General features: G+C 49.4%; 1 protein-coding gene across 3 annotated transcripts in view; it reads right to left on the bottom strand.

Annotated features, from left to right (window-relative positions):
- Positions 1-977: 977 nt before the first annotated feature.
- The window catches only part of LOC102376219 (serine/threonine-protein kinase PDIK1L-like), a 34,883-nt gene continuing 14,898 nt past the window's right edge, over positions 978-20,962 (bottom strand). The window contains exons 1-5 of one of the 3 annotated variants that reach the window (XM_006029255.2): positions 13,063-13,092; positions 12,205-12,804; positions 9,669-9,885; positions 6,569-6,821; positions 978-3,606 (exon numbers count right to left, since the gene is read on the bottom strand). In XM_006029255.2, coding sequence (XP_006029317.1) covers positions 6,586-6,821; positions 9,669-9,885; positions 12,205-12,750 — 999 coding nt within the window. In that variant the 5' untranslated portion in view covers positions 12,751-12,804; positions 13,063-13,092 and the 3' untranslated portion in view covers positions 978-3,606; positions 6,569-6,585. The other 2 variants (XM_006029254.1, XM_006029256.1) reach the window with 2 other exon arrangements.

Genomic DNA, 20,962 nt, shown 5'->3' with positions numbered 1-20,962 from the left:
CATCTATAAGCAGTTATAGTGACCATGACAGCTTAGTGGTGAGGGCACTCACCTAAGGCATCCCATGGTCCAGTCCCTGCTCCTGTAAATCGTTAGTATTTCATACCCAGTGTCACTGCATCAACAGGAGATGGAGCATCCCACAGAGCGCACTGCATCGTGGGAGTTGGGGCACTCTCCTGGGAGAGCGGGGAGATGTAGATTTGAGTCTCCTCCTTAGGTACAGGACAGATTTGCACTTAGGTCACATATCACATAAAAGAACCACATTGTTCCTGTAGACAAAAGCAGTAAAGGGTAACAGGTTAGCAGGGAGAAGAAGTGGTGGATGGAAATGTTTTCAATACAAATAACCAGCACGTTTTACCTACAGTGAAGGCAACATCTATTTTGTCAGCTTTGAGAAGAGAAACTTGGGCAGCGCAGGAAGCCCTAAGGTCCAGAATTCAATCCTTCCCCGCTTTGCCTTCCACAAGCTGCTGTTCCTTTTTTAAAACCTCAGCCATATAGACTTTGTGCCTTTCATATATAAACCTGCCTTATTCCTGACATTTCAACTACTAGCTTCATTCTGCAGCTGAGCTACTTTTATATGATGCTATAAAGTTAGTCTCATCCAGTTGTCAGATGATCCAGCTGCCCTGCCATTATAGTTCAGGACTGTGCCCTACAGAAGTACTGTGAAGCAAAGGCTCAGACACTCCTATTTGATATCAGCACCACGTGTCCCAGAGCAGAGGAAGTTTTAGGATCAAGGATTCCACAGGCACAGAAGGCAAGCGACCGAGTGCAGGATTCCAAGAGTCACCTTCCCTGACAGCATTTAGGTTGGTCCCATTTCTTAGCTCGTTCGCACAGCCTCGCTCACTGAAGCGCCAGCTTTCACCAAGGCTATTCGTCTTACTGCAAGGAAGGACGCGGGATCCTGCGACAGGGTCAAAGCTTCATAATCAGAGCAATAATACAATACATTTGGGGGAAAAGGCAGCAACAATTCTTTATTAAATTCATAACACACATGTGACAAATGCATACATACAAACAGGTCTGATTAGCGTGGAGGCTCTGGGGGATATTCATGGCACTAGGACCAAACAAGAGCTACAGTGAATAGCTGATATCACACCACTCAAATGTCTACAGTCCCTCTGGTGGTTTTGCTGCACAGCCTAGACTTACGCTCCATGTTCCAAAGTCCGCCCCTTCCTCAACTACAATAGTTTTTTACGTGCAAATTGTAAAAAAGTCATAATTCCCTCAAAGCAGGGAGAACAATTTTGCAGCCTAAAGCTGGCTAGAGAACTCAGTTGGCGCCAACTGCCTTCGAAAGGTCATGAGGTATGATCCGGCTAACTTGAGAAATCATAATTAATAACCCTCAGCTACACCACTGGCAAAATAAAGCGAGGCTTAAGCATATGAGAAGAGCAACCCAAAGGGGAACCCTCAATAAAGCACCAAAATTAAAACCTTCTCCATGACAGGGTCATGTGGAGGAGCGGATAGGAATGAGGTTCAGACTCCTCTTCTCATCGTCTTGAGCCTGCCTCCAAGCGTATCAATCAGACCAGGTGTCAGAAAGGGAATGGGCAGTGGAGAACCAGCTCCTTTCCTTGCCATAACTAGCCTCCCTGCTCAGGGCTGCACGGAGAGAAAGCTACATAGTTTAGTCTTCTTTGGGTGCCCTCCACCAGCAGTTCTGCCCATGGCCATAGTCATCGGTACTGGATGGTCTTTTTGCCATTTGATGATTAGAGCTACAGTTCAGGTATTTTCAATTTAAAAAATGCTGTGTGTGCATATACATGAAGCACTGCATCTTAGGAGACCTCATTAAGAAGAGGGTGTTCCATCTTACCCAATGAAGGCCACTAGGACCCTGCTCAAACTAGCCAGTAGCATGGATTCAATTCCAGGGGAAATTCTAAGGAGTTTTCAGACGTGCACTGCAATCACAGCTCTGCCCCAATGAGAGGGTAGGGAATGGAAGTCAATTTGCTAATGACATCTGGTACATCCAGAACAGGAGAATGGCCCAGAGATCTATCGCGAGTCAGTCTGCACCACGAATGCTGTATGCTGGGCTCCCTTCAAACAGTGCTGTTGTAGGGCTGTTACACCAGTGACCCATTTTCTCTCCATGTGCACACCCATAACAGTTTCCTATGGGTGGGAAGAGAAGGGCAGGGGAAACCTGGCCTTATCCTGGAACTACAAAAGACGTTTTTAAAACGACATTTTAAAGAGCTCAATCCCTCTTCATGCACAGTGAAGCATTCGAATATTTTCAGCCAAGTTGAAAATGAGAGTTTCCTGTTTACCTGCCAAGGTTCCAGCTCAGTCTGTTTGGTTCTCCCTGCAAGAACAGCTGGCACAAACAGCTAGCATAGCAGGGAGCTTCATTCCTTAGTTTAAGTGTTAGTGACGCATGCATTTTAATAATGATTTGACTCCTTAGCCAGTCTTTGTATTTATTTTCAGCAAGCACTTCAGTTAATCTAAGGGAGAGTACTCACAAGCTGCCATGCTAGTGCTCTGTCCAACCGGTGTAAGACTTTACCCTCGGCCAGAGCAGTCAGCCGCCACCAAGCAGCATGGCATGGAGTAAACGAGTGATACAGAAAGTTCTAATTAAACCACTGTAATGGCAATTTCCAGTCTCTGGGCCAAGGTCCAGATAAAGCCCAACAGGGTTGGAAATGCTGGCCACACTGATCATGAACATCCTTGCCAGTCAACAACTGAAGGGGCAGAGCAGGCCTTGCTTCCTAGGTTTTTCTGTAAGTGTATTCACAGCTGCAGAGAAACGGTGGAAGAGGACTGGCCAGGAAAAGACACACCTGGAAATTCCCCTATAGAGCACCAGTGCTCAGACTCTCTCGGTCCTTATGCCCGCTAGACCGTGTCAAACTGCCCACAGAGCAGATGGAGCCTGTGGAGCGGGGGTCATCTGACCTGCAGAGTTTTTTGTGGACTGGACCACTTGCCTCCATGGGCCAGACTCAGCCCATATGGTTTTCTGCTGCAGCTGCCGGACTCTGCAGCAGCACCAGCATGACTCTGGAACCCAGACAATTAACGCTGCTACTGCTTGTGCCCCACCCCCATTTACCCACCACCAGATTCGAGGGATTTAGTCACTGTTTGCAAATCAGTAGCAAGAAAGAAGGGGAGCAAGTGGCATTCTTGGTTCTGGAGGTGTGCTAATACAGCAGCTCCAGCAGCCACAGGGATTAGTGTTGTTGCTGTCGCAACTGCCTGATGGTCACCCAGCCCATGAGAAGCCCCACAGTCCAGATCTGGCCCATGGGGCCACATGGCTTTGACACCCCTGCTTTAGACCATGTCAGCCAAGTTTGCACCTATGCTACCGAAAGGATACAAATATAAAAACAAAGGTTTTACAGAACAATAGATTTTGAGGTCTCTTGTTAAAATTACTATACAAATAAATAAAGTTATTACTCCTTTACATACAGCCTCTGGGGAAATGGGAAGTAGTCAAGATGTGTTCTAGCTAGTGTCCCTTGGGGTCCAGCTGATCATTCAGCGAGAATGTCTACGCACCAGCTAGCAGGCAGGCATCCTGACCAGCAAACACAGGACCTGTAGGGGAAGCAAATAAGAATTGCAAGGATGCTATCGCTAGGCCTCTCAGTCAGAGATTGCAATTAAAGCAGAGTGCCAAGGACAGAGAACACTGATTTGAGATTACATTTTAGCAAGGAGATTCAATTTCAATTCTGGCTCACATCAGTGACAACCAAAGACTGATTCAGTGGTTTGAAATCAAATTGTAAAATACAACTTCCCACATCTCTGAGACACCACTGTCCTGGTTCAGAATGCAGGCCTAAAATTGCACAAGCAGAGAAGCGACGTTACCAGCTCACCTTCCAGAACAGGGAGTTGTGTAGGGTTTTTGGGAAAGCTTACCTAGCTATGATGCACCTGCTCTTCAGAGCAAGGACTTGAGGCTCCAGGCAGATTTACTTCCAGGGCATTACAGTTACCAAGGAAAGGTCAGATTTGCGATCTTCAACAGGCCTCTCACTTAGTATCTTAGCCAGTGGTGCCCAACCTTTTTGCCCTGTGGGCTAGATGGGCAGTGCCAAATCCAGGTGCAGGCTGGAACTGGTTGGTGGGCTCAATCCAGGGCATGGGGCTGGTGTGGCAGGGCCCATCTAGCTGCAGGGTGGTATGTAGTCTGAACCTGATCTGTCTGCTGGGGGGGTGGGGGTGCCTAGGGAGTGGGCTGGACCCAACCCAGATGTGTGTGGGGCAGGGTTGGGAGAGGAAAACCCTGATCCAGATGTTGGAGGTGAGGGAGAGGGTGAGGCAGAACAGCCCTGGTAGACACATGGGTCGGGGGGAGCTAGGGAGCACCCCGACCTGATCTGAACATGTGGGGACAGGCCCAGCCCTGATCCCACTATGTGCCAATGGCCCAGGCAGGCAGTGGTCCAGGCAGAGCGGGGCTCTGCCACACAGAGCTTCTGCTGCTCCCCAACTATCAGTTCTCCTGCCCCGTGGGGATTCCCACAGGCTGGATATCATGGCTCTGTGAGCTGGAGGTTGAGTGCCCCAATCTTAACCGCTGCACAAGAGAAGCTCTCTCAGGTTACCAGGCTGGCCAGTGGTTCTGATGGGCATTCCATTTACTCAGACCATAAGTTTAGGTTGAAGGTTTCAGGCTGGGTAAGGAGCTATTGTCTGGCCTTTTGAAGTTTGGAGTCACTTGGTTATAAAGATCAGCTAATATTTCTACAGTATTACTTTGTCAGCAAGAACAGTTTTAGGCTGGTTGGAAAAACAAGCAGCAATTAGAAAATGACAGTAAATGGGCATGATCAAAATGCAAGATAATGTTTTGATCATTGCCACTATTAGCTACCACCTGCTTCCTTGTTACAGTGTGCACAAAACACCCGACAACCAGAATTCCTGAAGTCTGTGTGGCATACCCTCCCGTGTTTAGGAGACCTGCTAGAATAGCTTAAGAATAATGTTCAAGAATTAGGACCAAAAAAAAAAAAAAAAAAAAATCAATGCTGGGCACCTAAAGTTACACACTGTGCAAGAAGCCCGATTTTTCAAAGGGTGCATTAATGACACAGGATTGATTCTAGCAGATTCTATCGCAGGATGGAGGCCTCATATAATCCTAAGAGCCTCTGGGCATTACGAAGAGCCTCTAGGCATTGGATCAGAAGAAATCTCATTACATTTAATAAGGACAAATGCAAAATCCTAAACTTAGGATGGAACAATCCCAAGCACCAGTACAGGCTGGGGACCACCTGGCTCAGCAGCAGCTCTGCAGAAAAGGACCTGGGGATGACAGTGTACAAGAAGCTGAATAGGAGCCAGCAGTGTGCCCTTGTTGCCAAGAAGGCTAACAGCTGCATTGGTAGGAGCATTGCCAGCAGATCGAGGGCAGTGATTCTTCCCATCTATCTGGCACGATGTGTCCAGTTTTGGGTCCTCCACTACAGAAAGGACAAATTGGAGAGAGTCCAGTGGAGGGCAACAAAAGGGGTGAGGGAAATGGAGAACATGACTGGTGAGGAGAGGCTGAGGGAAATGGGCTGATTGAGTCTGCAGAAGAGAAGACCAAGGGGGATTGAATAGCAGCCTTCACCTCCCTGCAGGGGGGCTGCAAAGAGGATGGAGCTGGGCTGTTCTCAGCGGTGGCAGATGACAGAACAAGGAAAAATGGGCTCAAGCTGCAGCAAGGGAAGTTGAGGTCACATATCAGGAAAAGCTCTCTCACTAGGAGGGTGGTGAAACATTGGAACAGGCTCCCCAGAGAGGCTGTGGAATCTGCATCCTTGGAGGTTTTTAAGACTTGGGTAGACAAAGCCTTGGGATGGTCCTACTTGTAGCAGGGGATTGGACTAGATGTGACCTCCTGAGTTCCCTTCCAACCCTCATTTTCTATGATTACACAGTACAGTAACATTTTTCATTATAGAATCTGGATTCAATGTGACAGCGTGTACTTTCACTAGGAAAATACAAGGTACCCAATACAATGGCTTCGTCTACACGAGAATTTTATCATTACTTGTTTAATGATATTAAAAAGACCCACCACAGGTACACATACACATATGCTTCAAATGGTGCTGGAGAGCTGGCCTGATTTCTGCAATGAGATATGATTAAGTTAACTACCACCATGTTTCTGTTGGGGGTGGGGACGGACGAGTGTGGTGAAAAGGGACCAACAGCCAGTCCTATAAATATAATAAGAACACAACTAATGGGGAGCGTGAGCTGGGCACCAGAACAGATAGATCTCTGGCTATTGTTACTACCACTACAGTTGAACGTTCAGTAAAAAGAGATTGCTTTGACAGCACTTTCTCAGATTCAGTTCCATTGCTAAGACGTGTAATGAGTCGACGCCACTCATGGGGCTATACGCTAAAAAGAACCCAAGTTATTCCTTCTGTAGAAGAGCTACTCAGACACTGGATTCTTCCCAAGCTGACTACACCCTTCACACACATTAGGGACTGCTACGGGCTGTATTTCATTTAAAAGACTCTGGTGTGAAACTCACCTGATTATCCGTTGTTGCTAAGAGCCAGAGCGTTGGCGCTTTTTCCCATAGGAGATTCGCCTGATTCGGACTTCAAGTTGGAAGGCATCCAATCTTTCCTTTGGGTTAAAGGCCAACATATCGTGAAGGAGTCTGCAGAGGTCATCAGGTATAGACTTCTTGTTCTTCAGAGGGATTTGCAGTTTCATACTGGGATTCTCCAGCAGTGCTTCTCCAACTGGAATAAGCTCCTTGCCTTGGCAGATGTAGGTTCCTAGGCAGAGTTTGGAAAGAGAGACAAGTTAAATATGGGAAAAAGAGTCCCTACAAAACATGCCAATTTACACCATCCACACCAAATCTAATTTGTTACAGGAAAAAGTTAGCTGTTTACAAAATCTAGTTTCAGAGCTCTAGCATACAAACATAGAAAAGTAGAGCTGGAAGGGACCTCTGGACGTCATTCAGTCCAACCCCATGCTTTAGGCAGGACCACACCTATGCAAACCATCCCACACATGTCCTTGTCTAACCTAAAACTGCAACCAATTCTGTTGCACAACTACAGAGTATATCGCCCAGATGCCAAAAGCACTCTAACCTGCCCCAGATAAAGTAAGGGGGAATAAGAGCTGTCAGCATGCCACGTTGTGGTGTTAAAATGCATGAGAATATATGAGAAAAGGGGAACAGGTTTTATTGCCTACACTGCTTTGCTGTCAGTTGTTCAAGAAGAAACACTTGCAAATGAAAAAAAGCTATTGGAATGAACCTCCCCCATTTCACTGTTTATCAATTAATTTTACCCCTCCAGCAGAGCTGGAAACTCTAGGAATGAAAGCAAGGTCACATTTGATTCAAGTGACCTGGAAAAGAGTTAAACAACTGAATCCTTATCTGCTCAGTTAAGTCAAACAAGTTTTAATAAAAATGGCAGTACGTGCCATTTACCTTTGGCCAGTTCCTTCTCAGCCAGATTAGGGACAGGAAATGTAAATTTGCTCCTGGCAATCTAAATAATTTCACTGGTTGCTTAAACTGATTAGTTGGATTGCAGACAGTAAAACCCCCCTCTGCTCATCCAAGCTGATTGGCCTTCGAACTGAGAAAAGAATTAATGTTTCAGAGCAGCGACTGATCGGTAAACAGGGAAGAAGGCTGAACATGCAAGCTCCTTATCTCAAGTTGGTGCATGGCTATTTTAATGAACTCAGGCTACATCCCAGTCTCCGCTCCAAAACATTTGCTGTTTCTGTAGCCAAGAACTCAGACATGTTTTTACTGTTTAGCATTCAATAAAGGAATTGGGCTCAGTTCTTATTTCCATTACATTTTGAAAATGACAAAAAAAACTTGAACAGCAATTCAGCTACCTTCAAAAGGATCCTGTGTCAGGATTTCAAATACTGGTTATTTATAATTTTAGTCATTTAGGAAAAATAATGTGAATAGCACCTATATTAGGCCCCCTTGGCCACATCCAGACAAGTGCGGATGTGCCGTATGCAGCTCCACACACTGCACATACAGGCAAGCTCCGTGCTGCTACCTCGCAGCACAGGGTGGGTTTTGACCTGGGAGAGTCCAGAGTCAAAAAAACGCACGCCAAAAAAAAAAGCAGGGTAGCACACATGGCAGCAGTGAGTGCCACCCAAACCCAGAGCCTTGCCAGCTGGAACCACACGTCGGCTGTCAGCCAGGCTCCCAGCCGCAGGAGCACTGTGGCATGCAGCCCTCCTAGGGCCTCCAGGTAAGGCTGGTGGGGCCAGCAGCCTCCTCTATCCCATCTGGGGTAACCTGCCTCATACCAGAGCGTGTGTGGCATGGGCGTTCCCTGGGGACAAGAAGCAGTAGCAGCACAAGGTCTTCTCTAGTGACTATAGTCATTTGCAAGACTGGCATTCTGTTCTCACAGTGGAAAAATCCATCTTGGGATAGACATTCCTGAATCCACTCAGTGCAAAGATGAAGCCTATGCTAGCTTATACATAAAGGCATCTCCTCAGGGTCCATCAAACTATGCATTCCCTGCTGTCCCACCTCCTCTCCTGGTACAACGTTCAACCACACAGTGCTGAAAATGACCTATATATAGGTTCTGCTAAAAATGTGATTTCTTGGAACGTCCTTATGACCCTCTGGCCCCTCAAATATACCAGCAAAGTGATACACACACAACTCTAGTTCAATGGCCCTGCGTCTGGGTAAAGTATGCTTCTAATGTTAAGGCAGATGCTGGCAGAGAGTGTCTGAACAGGATGTAGCTTACCTGACTATAAAAGCTGTTGTATCCTGCCTACAGAACATGAATACAATGCAGATGTTTCACCAGTGGAGGTAGATTCAGAAAGGAATGCTGCTAAACTCACCAATTTAGGCTGGGTTTTGTTTCTGGCATTATTGAATAGGAGCCAGTCTCATTTTGGCAGAGAACTTACTCCTCTTTTGCCGCCATACTCCCAAGGTGAAACACAGGCTGCAAGTTCTGTTCCAGCCTTTATGGTCACAAGAAGTTTTTGGAAAAGTTACAGAGATAATTCTGAGAAAATATTTTTGTTTTAAAGGGTAAAGAGCGATCTCCGCATCTTAGTGTTAAAGCACCAAGGCCTGGAAGTCCTGCAAAAGCAGACAGAAGGCAAGGAAAAGGTGGGATGGGCTCACAGATTTCTTGTAACACCTTGGCAGGGCACAAAAGAGTGACAACTTCCAGAAGGAGGCATCTGCAAGACCACACCAGCAGAGTCATGGATTCATAGACACTAGGGTTGGAAGGGACCTCAAAGGGTCATTGAGTCCGACCCCCTGACAGTGGCAAGAAAAAGTGCTGGGGTCATGTGGCCCCAGCCAGGTGCTTGCCCAGTCTCCTCTTGAAGACCCCCAAGGTAGGGGAGGGGACCACCTCCCTTGGAAACCCGTTCCAGATTCTGGCAACCCTAACCATGAAGAAGTTCTTTCTGATGTCCAACTTAAACCTACTCTCCATCAGTTTGTGGCCGTTGTTTCTGGTTATTCCAAGTCGGACCAGTGCCCAAGACTCCTCGGGAGTTACAGGATCCTTTGGGGTCCTGGAAAAGGACCTGTGATCAGGACTCAGTGATGACAGTAAAGAAAATACTCTCACCAAGCAATTCCTTCTGAGTGTCCCCATCCCTGAAGGTGATCCTCTCCACCATAGCCCAGAAAATGATCCCGAGGGCAAAGATATCAGCCTTGGCAGTATAGTGACCTTCCCACACCTCTGGTGCCATGTAGAAGTTTGACCCGCAGGCTGAGGAGAAGCGATGCTGGTTCACATTCACTTTTCCCTGGCACACCTTACTCAGGCCAAAGTCTGCTACCTGTGGACCAGAACATGAGGAGTCACCATTATTAGCAGTAACATTCAAACAGAACAGGCAAGGAGAGAAGAGAAGCAGGAAGTTGGTAGGTTGATTCATTAACACCAATAGGTTTTACTTTAGCTACTAATGAGCTTACAAACATGGTTTATAGTACAATTTGTGCATTTCAGGTGACTCAGTGCAATATATCTCTTAATAGCTTTGGATGTCAACCCTCGCAAAACAATTATTTCCAGTTCCTTTCAGCTAGTGCTCCATTCCACCCTACTGTCTGCATGACTTCCTAAGAATGAGAGTAGCAGCAAGTCATTATCTTTGAGGAAAGTCTAGCCTGATGATCTACTTGGATCCATCCATATCCAGCAATGCCGTGTCTAAGGTATTGTGAATACAGGCATGAACACAGCAGAACAGCAACAGCTACTTGCTGTGCTTAGAGGAATCTTAACACTCTCGTATTACCCGCTACTATCTGTTCTGACTGGCTAAGTCAGTGTTTTGTTAGCGCTCCCAACCTTTTCAGCTGATGGGAAGGATGACTGGTGCCAAACTGGTCTATGGGACAGATCCAGCACAGTCTGGCCCAGCTAGGGCTCAGTACAGACATGCAGAAATAGCTTGGTGAGACCCAATCCAGCTGTGCGGGATCAGCCTCCACCAGGCCACTGCAACAGGGATGTGTCCACTTGCTCTTCAGGGAGCAGCCACTTCCTGGTACGTGCACATCCCCGAGGTGAGGAGTTTGGGGGTCTCAGCACTGCCCACCTGCTGGCTCCAAGCAATTACAGGTACCAGGAAGGCAATGGCAGGAAAACTGGTACCTGAGCAATCCCCGATACAGTTTCCCCGAGTGGTGAAGTCCAAGTGCTGTGGCTGCCCTTCAGCCCCCGCTTCCTCTGCAGGGATCCCCCACGTCCAGAGAGAGGGAGCCAGGGCCAGGCAGCGAGTCCGGCATCCGGGTCCAGGTGCACAGCAGGGAAAGAGTGCACAGCGGGGAAAGAGGGCAGAGACTGCTCGCTCTGACAATCTAGCCACACAGGAACAGCCCAGCCAGGGCTGATCCCACATGGCTGAATCGGGCTCTGGCCGAGCTGTTGCTGCGTGGCTGGATCAGGACCTGGCTCAATCCAGCAGTGTGGAAACAGGTCCTGATCCTTCCATACAGGGCCAGCACGGCAGGCTTGGACACATGGCAGCAGGGGCTGCAGTAGCATTAACTGCCACTCCTCCACCACCACCACATTTCCAGACCTGTGGAGAGCCTTGTGGGCCAGATCTAGCCCACAGGCCAGGGGGTTACCACCCCTGGTTTAAACCATATGATCACTGCTGAGAGCAGAGCCCCTGGTGTAGATGCGGCTCTGCTGGCCTAAAGGCACTTCCACTTCCAGGGTTAAACCAGTTTGCCCGAACCTTTGCCAGCAGAGCCACAGCCACTCTGGGCGCTCTGCCAGCACCGGTACGATGACTACAGCTCAATCTTTGCGTGTGCCATGGCCAGCATAGCTACGCCGGCAGAATTCTGTAATGTGGACAGGGCCATTGATTCAAGCGTCATGTGCATGCTCCAAACATGAAAACACATTACAGGTTTCCCTCGCCAACCACGGTTTCGAGTATCCACGCTTAACATTGTGCACACCATTTTGGCTACCACGGTAGCCCATTTTGAGTGACCACGGTTTTCCGTGGCCGTGCATCAACCCGCCACCTGCCATTTTCCCCATAAACCTTTTGTCTTGCCAACTGCGGGAACTTTCAGGAACCTAACCCCAGCCGTTGGTGAGGGAAACGTGTAGTTACCACTGATGGACGGGCCATGACAGGGGTAAACCTACAGCGGCAGACCTACTTAGCCTTTTGCTAACTACTAGAAATCCCTCAGGATTGGGACTTCAGCAGAAAACTGTAGGAGCGACCGGCCCTACCACTTACCTGCTCTTCTCAGCGTCATTGAGAACCGCCTAATTAAAGCCTGGAAAAAGAAAATTAAGCAATATCATCCCTTTCTGGTTTTAATTCTCAACACTTCCAATTATTGCAGCCTCCAGCATGACTTGCTGTTTCGGAAGCCAGAGATTTCGTTTGCTTCGCTGGGCTGCTGCCGTAGTTTAAAACGAAGACTTCAGACTAGTAGTAGCTTTTAGTCAATATTAGTGGTTAAAAGATGAGCTAATCCTAACGAATCCTAACCTCTCCCTTCCCCAAGAGGCAACACCTGCCCCGACTCTCAGCAAAATCTGGACTTCCTGAAACAAAACGCCGCCGTTCCCCACGTCCAAGCGGCGCCGCCGCCGGCGAGGACTCCCGTCTCACCTTCACCACGGGGCCGCCGGGGCTGTGGGAGATGAGGATGTTGTCGGACTTCAAGTCTCGGTGCACGATCTGGTTCCTGTGCAGGAAGGCCACGGCGCCGCTCAGCTGCTGCATGAAGCTGTTGTTGAGCTGCGCGTCGGGGCCGCGCGACAGCAGGTACTCGTTCATGTTCCCGCCGTCGCAGAACTCCATCACGAACCAGAGGAAGCACGCCGCCCGCGGGTCCATGCACCGCCGCCCCTTCAGGCAGGTCTCGATGAGCAGCAGGTGGTGGTCCGACTTGCGGTAGTGGCGGCTGATGGGCTGGAAGACCTGCCCGCTCTGCAAGACGCACTCCTCCAGCTGGATCACGTTCTCGTGCCGCTTCTGGACGTTTTGCAGGGCCCAGAACTCCTGCAGAGCCAGCTCCACGTTTTCGGGCACGTTGCAGTGCATCCTTTTCACCGCCACTTTGCTTCTCGTTTGGCTGGCCACCGCCTCGTAAACCACCCCGTAACTCCCCCGGCCGACTTCGCGCACGATGCTGTATTTGGCTTCGGCGGCCATCGCTCGGGGCGGGGAGAAATCCGTAATTTTAGGTCTTCGGACTCGCGCCAGACCCTAAAAGGGAGGGGAAAAGAAGGTGGGGGAGACACAATTATTCGGAGACGCGCCTGGCACGCGCGTGTGTTTTTGACGGTAGGTGGGATTCATCCCCCGCGCCCGCATTTCTGAGGAGAAATCCCTGGCTGGGGTGATGCAGGGGGGGCTGGATGCGGCCCCTGAGCTCCCCTGCACCTCACTTCCCACAGGCCCCAGGCCGGGGTAGGCCCGCACCTGAGGGCTGAGACAGAGCCCGCCCCTCCCCAACCCCCTCACCGCGGCCAACGGCCCCAGCGCCCGCGCGCGCCCGGCCGTATCTCCCGCCGCGCCGCCCATTGGCCAAGCCCCCGCCACTGCGCACGCGCCGACGCGGGAGGCTGAAGAGACTACGATTCCCAGCAGCCATCGCGCGGAGAGGGGGAAAGAGCCGCGGGCCGCGCTGCATGCTGGGAGTTGTAGTCTGTCCAGGCCCTGCTCTGTGCGGTCTCTGCTCTTTGTAGGAATCACAGCCCGCGTCCCCGTTGCTTGCCATTTCCCAGTCACAAGTGACACGCTCATCATCAGGGATGCCGGCACTAATAAGAGCGGTCCTGTCTCTATTACAAATGGCCTGGCTTGTTCTTTTGGTTCAGTTCCCATGCCGGTGACCCCCGGTATTTCTCATTATACCAGTGTTTCTTTGGCAAGGTTTCAGGGTTTTGTCATTTTATTCCTGCCATCTCCTTCGGTGCATCCCGATCCGTTGTATTTTGTGCGATTTGCATGAGAACGACCTTCTTTCACAAGTCGCACCGATTTGGCACCCCTGCGCGGGCGAAGTCCCTAATTCCACCGCTACGTTTCAGCGGATGAATACCCTGAGACGAGGGTCCTAACCATCTCGTTGCCTTGGTTTAGGATCTACTTGAGTATTCGTACATATTTCAGCTCATCCATTGCCGCGTGGATAACGTGGGCTGTCAGCTGCGTCTGAAGCACCAATCCCTTGTGAATCTTCAAAATTCCTGAGATGTCAATTGTCCATTACCCAAAATTAGCTCATCGCAAGAATACTATAGCTGGGGAATATTGCCTTGCTGTGATTCATACAGCGAGGGCTAACATGTTGCTTAGTTCATTTATTCAAAAAAATTGTAATAATTGGCTATCAGGAGGTAATGACTTTCCTCTGTGCTCATATACATCAGCTGCCGGCAGTTGCCAAGCACTGCAAATTATTGTGGGCTCTTTGCACAACCATCTCTGGTACCTCGCACAGACAGCGGTCTGTCCTGCGTGGCGGCGTGTCCCAGCACCGAGACGTCCAGGAATGGCCTCGCGTGCCCTCAGGCACCCTCCAAATCCAGCAGTTCACTGGGGAAGATGCTCGGGGACACGTCTGTGAACACATCAGCAGGACTCGCCATTGCAGAGGTGTTCACGCTTCCAGTCCCAGTACAGGTTTTGCTGTCGTCTGCTGTGTAGAAACCAAGGTTTTGATATTTCTTCTTGTCCTGGCTCTCCATATTGCATTCCCTCCCATGCAGTCAGTGGTCTCACTGGTGGCATTTGGCTAAACAATTCCTGTATTCCTTATTATGGATTCAGCTCACTTGTACCCGGGTGTCTATTTTGAATCCCAGGGGGGTTTGTTCTGGACCTATTAAGACTGTTATTTACGTCTCATTAGTAAAGTGACAGAAGTGACGGTGACAAAAAAAATGTGAATTTTGAGAAATTTAGTGAAATCTTGCCGAAGGCTACAACAGTGTGTCTAATACAGTGGATTCTTTCTTTCCTGTTAAGAAAAAATCCACGTACTATCCCATACTGCCCTCAGGTCAGACCAGCAGGTCTCTCACTCAGTGCGGTTATGACGTTGCTATTGCAAGCATGCAGCGACCAATGGGATTCGTCAGGCCTGTGCAGCAATGCAGCTCAGCCAATGGGATTTGTCAGGCCTGTGCAGCAATGCAGCTCAGCCAATGGGATTTGTCAGGCCCGTGCAGCAATGCAGCTCAGCCAATGGGATTCGTCAGGCCTGTGCAGCAATGCAGCTCAGCCAATGGGATTTGTCACTGAGCACAGAAGTGCTGCTGAGATGAAAACGAGGCATGGGAAGTGCAAGCAAAGTGGACGATAATTGCAGAGCAGAGAGGTGACGAGTTTCCGGAGGGGGATCCTCACAGTAGGGCTGGCTTCATGCTTTGTACAGCACGTGATGTTCCTGCGTAGTTTGAGCAACACAAAGCTTGGTTTCCTTGTCCTCCCAGGCAAAGGGGAAATGCTTTGAAGGCCACCTCTCCACCCGTAATCACCCGGAGAGGTGGAAGAGCTGCTTTGAAGTTGTCTATTTCCATGCCAGCTCCTTGAGGATTGCGTGGAAGGCTTTGAAGCCGATACGAACACAGGCATAGTTCGGCTGGGGGTGATGCTTCCTTGGTGGGGGTGTGAATCATCAGGAATGCACCATATTTTTTCACAGTACAAGCATTTGCTCCACAAATAATGTCAGCTCTTGCTGCGGCCATTGATATTTCAATCTGCCTGCTTTCTATCCAAGTTTTCCCGCCCTCCCAACCCCTCCCTGCCAGTGTCCTAGGAATCCATCTACAAATTCAGATGATAGAAATAACTTTCCTCTAAATCCTTGGCTATCCAAACCGCTGCTGAGTACCATGCAGTTTGGATAGCCAGCTGCTCATTGTCAGACAGCCTAACCTGTCACCAAAAAAAGCCAGCAGGAGCTTTTTCCCGTGCTGCCCTGGAGCGGGCTGTCACGATTCCAGCACAAAGTACTGTACCTGAAACGCCGGTGAGGTAAATATGGAGATGTCTTTCCATAATGAAGCCAGATGTTTGCTTTGTAACATGAGCAAACATTTCACTTTTGAATGATGGCTTTAGGCTAAAGGCAAAGGAACAGGGAGAATAATGGGATGACAGAACAAGTGGAGATGTCAACTACATCGCAGGGGAAGGAGAGATGAATTGAACTGAGGCCAGGGGAAGAAAAAAAAATAGTAACTAAGATTAAAGCTACCCCAAAGTCACAAAATGTGCTCTACAAATAATAAGCTTGGTGGGCTCATAGCAAGGCTTAGTACTATGGTTGTCCAACGTTTCTCATTACAAAACCTGGTTTTCAGTTGCTTTGTAGGGGAAACAGATCTGATGACAGCTGGAGAACTAGAACCTGTTGTAGAAAGACTGAGATAAGGAGCCAGGAAGGGAAGAGACTGGGCCAAGGTGCTTTGATGAATGATTGAGAGAGAGTGAAAATGAAGGAAACTGAGTCTGGAAGCTAGTAGGGGGAGGAAGGGAGAGGTAGATAAAATGGGAAATGTTTCATAGATGTTAGGGTCAGAAGGGACCTCAGTAGGTCATCCAGTCCGATGTTGGGAGGGGAGAAATGTATGTGGCTAGTCAAGGAGACTGGTAGTAGGAAGGGAAGCCTGAGGAGTGAAGCCTGGGAATAAATAGGCAAGGAGAATTGAACTGGGATAAAACTGGGAAAGAAGCAGGACTGAAACAAGTATGTATTGAATATGCCAGGGCAGATAGCACCAGACATTGTGGGAGAACAGTCGAAAGAGTCAGTGTCCTCTAGACCAGGGGTGGGCAATTATTTCAGCTGGTGGGCCAGTTAATGAGCTTTGGTGTGCTGTCAAGGGCCGCACACATAAAATCCTTCAGAAGATATCATTTTAACAAATGATAGATAAAAAAATGAATTATCTATTAAAAATCAAACATCTACTATAACATATTTTAATTTTATTGAAAAAAATATTTTTGTCCTGGTGTATGTGTTTTTGAGTAATGTAAGCTGCCCATGCGCTAGGTCCCAGGAGCTGGCTGGGGTTGGGGGAAAGGAAGGAGAGGGGGCATGGGGCTCATGCAGCGGGGCTTGCCCAGGCAGTGCAGTGCAAGTGAAGGTGCAGTCCCCCCACCCCATCAGGCCCATGGCTGCCCCCGTGGTGGTCCACATGGGGCTGAGCCCCACCCACTTCAACCCTCAACCGCCCCGTGCCTGCCAGCAGCACCACCAGTATGCACAGCTTCCCAGCGGGGCTGCCTTCCATCCACTCAGCCGACCACGGGTGGCTGCTCATTGCACCGGGACGGTGGAGTGGGTGGAAGGTGGTCAAGAGCTGAAGCTGGAGCCCTGCGTGCTGGGGCAGGAGCTGCTTGACTGCAGCTTCCCTGCGCTACCTGCTGCCAGGAGCGGTGCAGCAGGGGCAGGAGGAGCTGCTGGGGCAACTGGGGAGCAGTACCCAGGCAGCTGCACCAGTGGCGAGAGCAGCCCCTCTGGGAAGCTGGGCATGCTGGCCAAGGCTAGGGCCAGGGCCAGGGCCAGGGCAGGGGACTGCAGTCAGTGGGCATGGGACGGATGCAAGCTGGAGTGCAGGACAGTCTGCCTCTGGCAGAAGCAGGCAAGGCTTGGCCCCATGTGGAGCACCACAGGGGCAGCTGTGGGCCAGAGACAATTGGGGAACTGAATTCACCCTTTGGGCCATACTTTGCCCAAACCTGCTCTAGACATGTCCCCTGCCCCCAGCCATGTGTGGATCTCAGTACTAATGCTCCTCCATCAGCACTTTCAAACATTTGAACAGTTGCAAAGTATGGTTAGCATCGAACTCAAGCTCTCTGGGTCTTAGTCCAGTGCCATATCCACATGATAATCTTTCCATCACTTGCTGCCTACATAAATAACCTTCAAGCTTGAGCAACGGATATGGGCTTACAATGCAATCTAATTTTAAACTCAATAAAACGCTAGAAAATATGCTGCAGAGAGCAATCCTGCACTGGTGCTGGGTGACGAACTAGATCATTTAAGCGGTCTTTCAATTCTCAGGGCTGGACTAGAGTCTGGGGTCTGGTTTTCTCCCCCTATGACTTGTTTTTATCAGTGTAGTGTTTTCCTCTTCAGCTTATCCTCAGTTCTTAGCTCTGTCTGCCCAGCAGCTAAGAGAAGAAACATGTCAAAAGAAGAAGGGAAAGGAAAAATAACGCCCCTTTTTCTTTTGTCGCAGTCGGTCCCTTTGAGAGGTACCCCCAGAGTTTGGCTGGTTTACTGTGTGTGTCATGGTCTTACTGCAGCTTGCTTTGCTGCATCCACATTTTACTGACTACTTGATAAAACACAGGACCTTTTCTTTTCCTGCAAGGTTTTTTTAAACCCTAATGATAAAACCTGGCCATAAATTAGTTGCTGCCTCAGCATGTGGGCTGCAGAGTGAATGGACTTGGTTCAATACAGTGGAAAGAGGAATGGGAGAGATGTTCAGAGGATAAGCTTATTACATGATGCTCCCTTGGGAGACGTGGGCGTATTGATTAACTGAAGAGCAGATAAGTGATGTCCAGTGTCTGGGGAAGTTAAAAGTGAATGAGCTGCAGAGAGAAGAGAGGGGGAAGCTTCTGTCCTGACAAGAAACCCTCAGACAAGAAACCCTCAGTAATTCAGACCTTGCCTTTGAGATAATGTAGGCAGGTATAACCCTTGTGTTATAGGAGCTCTTGCTTTAAAAGGGTAACACCCCTGGCTGGCAGCTGTAAAACACTCTTAACTTTGTGCGTGGGACAGCTGCAAGGGAGGTGGGGATGGAAAATCTTCAAGATCATTCCTTCCAGGAGTTGGGCGTTGCAATGAATGTCCGTAACGGCGGGAGGTGTCTGTCCTCGTATCTGACACCCTCTCCTGCTCTGCTATGGCAGGGACATACATGGAATATAGGGTGGCATGAGAATAACCTGCCTAACTTCCTCTGGGCACCTCTGCCCAAGTGGCATCCCGAAGTGGCCTCTCTAGGGCCCTTGGAGTCCTCCAAACATGGCAATCTGGATGTTTTGTGTAAAAGCTTATAGACGTGTCATAGTTTTCACCAGCTTCTGATGCTTCATCTTACACCCGCCAACACTAGCGCCCTCTCATGCTCTTCCTTCTGTGTGTAGTGGCATCCTTTCCCAGTGCAGAAACCCTTCACTGTGCTTTGGGACTCCAGAGAGGCTTCATTTAAACCAAAAAAGGAACCAGTTGGCAGGGATGATGGCTGACAGAGACAGAAAGCTGCACGGACACTTGTGCAGTAAGTAGGAGGGCAGGGTAACGCTTGTATTCTGCTAGGAAGTACCCTGGGCTATTCAGAGCAAAAGGGGTCCTGACCTCCCCTGAATCTCTATTTCACAACACAGCCCGTGCCCCTCCACCACCCCCGGGCACTGCAGTCACACGGGGCAGTCTGTACACACACCTGCTGGTGCTGCTGGAGGAACCCATCCCGTCCGCCTTCACTCACTTGTAAGCAGCAACCCTTGAAATGCAGCAAAGCTACTCTGGAGTGGGGGGGGCTCTCAGCTCTGCTGGTGACAGATAGTGCCCATTTGGCATTTCCCACTTGGGCACATGCAAGCATGAGCAAGGGGGAGGATGGCATTGAGAGAGCTGGTGCCTCTGGCGCGTAGGCATGCTATCAGAGAGATGAGCACTACACCCTGCTGCTCTTTGGAGGTCTCCCAGCCAAGGACTGACTTACCCTGCTTAGCACACTACCACGAAACAGTTCACAGCCCTCGGCAGTGGAGTCGGCTTTGGGAGGTTCACTGTTAATTTAAGACATGCTCCAGCCGCGTCGGTGATATCTTTTTTAATTTACTGCCACCATTCTTCCACCCATGGGGTTCATGGGCTCATTTCCTTATTTCTTATTCTTTGGGTGTTGCAGAGAGGAAGGGCTGAGACAGGAGAGTGCGTGAGAGAGGAAAACTTTAGCTAAAACACCTGCAGGACTTAATAGAACAGAAAATGATCCTAACTATCCAATTCTTCCAGAAAACTGAGCAATTTGCTGACACGTTAATTTTATTAAGGCTACGGCATTTGTTTCCTCTTTAATTCAGCTCTTTCTCTGTCTCCTCTTCTAGCCTGCCTGGCTGTCTTGAGCAGGCTTTACGTTTCCCTGGACCATCATTTTGAATAACACAGATGGGCTTATTCTTGCCCAGAAGTTTTCATCGCATGTTGGGACCAAACCAGAACTGGACTTCTTCCTTGCAAATTCCTTCGTAAAGATGCCCTGGGGGCATGTGCTTATATCAATGCAGAATATTAACTTCAAAATGAACAACCAACTGGTTCAAATGTGCAGCCAGCTCAGACCAGTGCCCAAGTGCACCCCCAGACCAACCCGCTGTCCTGGCAAGAAAGAACAGGGCCTAAGAAATGGGAGGAAAGTGGTTCTGAAATGCAAAAAAATCAAAGCTGGGCAGCAGGAAATGGTTAAGGATCAGCCTGCTGACTACACAGGGCACACATTGCTCCTTCAAGGCAGCTGAAGAAGGGTGCCAGAAGTCAGCTCCCTCCCATCAGCTGAACACAACTTAGTTTGAGTCCCAGTTTATTTGAGAGAGAGAGCCCAGCAGGAAAAATTATGCTGAGGGGAAACCAGCACGGGTTCGCAGGAGGTAGATCATGCCTGACTAATCTAGTCTCTTTTTATGACCAGGTTACAAAACACCTGGACGCAGGAGTAGGGGTAGATATCTTTTGCTTAGACTTCAGGAAGGCCTTCGATACGGTATCCCACCCCATACTGGTGCACAAGTTAAGAGGCTGTGACTTGGATGACTACACAGTCCGGTGGGTGGCGAATTGGCTAGAGGGTCGCACCCAGAGAGTTGTAGTGGATGGGTCGGTACCGACCTGGAAGGGTGTGGGCAGTGGGGTCCCGCAGGGCTCGGTCCTTGGACCGATACTCTTCAATGTCTTCATCAGCGACTTGGACGAGGGAGTGAAGTGTACTCTGTCCAAGTTTGCAGATGACACAAAACTGTGGGGAGAAGTGGACACACTGGAGGGCAGGGAACAACTACAAGCAGGCCTGGACAGGTTGGACAAGTGGGCAGAAAACAACAGAATGCAATTCAACAAGGAGAAATGCAAAGTGCTGCACCTGGGGAGGAAAAATGTCCAGCACACCTACAGCCTAGGGAATGACCTGCTGGGTGGCACGGAAGTGGAAAGGGATCTCAGAGTCCTGGTCGACTCCAAGATGAACATGAGTCGGCAGTGTGATGAAGCCATCAGAAAAGCTAACTGCACTTTATCGTGCATCGGCAGATGCATGACGAGTAGGTCCAAGGAGGTGATACTTCCCCTCTATCGGGCACTGGTCAGACCGCAGTTGGA

The sequence above is a fragment of the Alligator sinensis genome, unplaced genomic scaffold (genome assembly GCF_000455745.1).
Source record: "Alligator sinensis unplaced genomic scaffold, ASM45574v1 scaffold637_1, whole genome shotgun sequence".
Classification (NCBI taxonomy): domain Eukaryota; kingdom Metazoa; phylum Chordata; order Crocodylia; family Alligatoridae; genus Alligator; species Alligator sinensis.
Note: the sequence above shows the minus strand (reverse complement) of the source record. Positions and strands in the feature narration are given on the sequence as shown.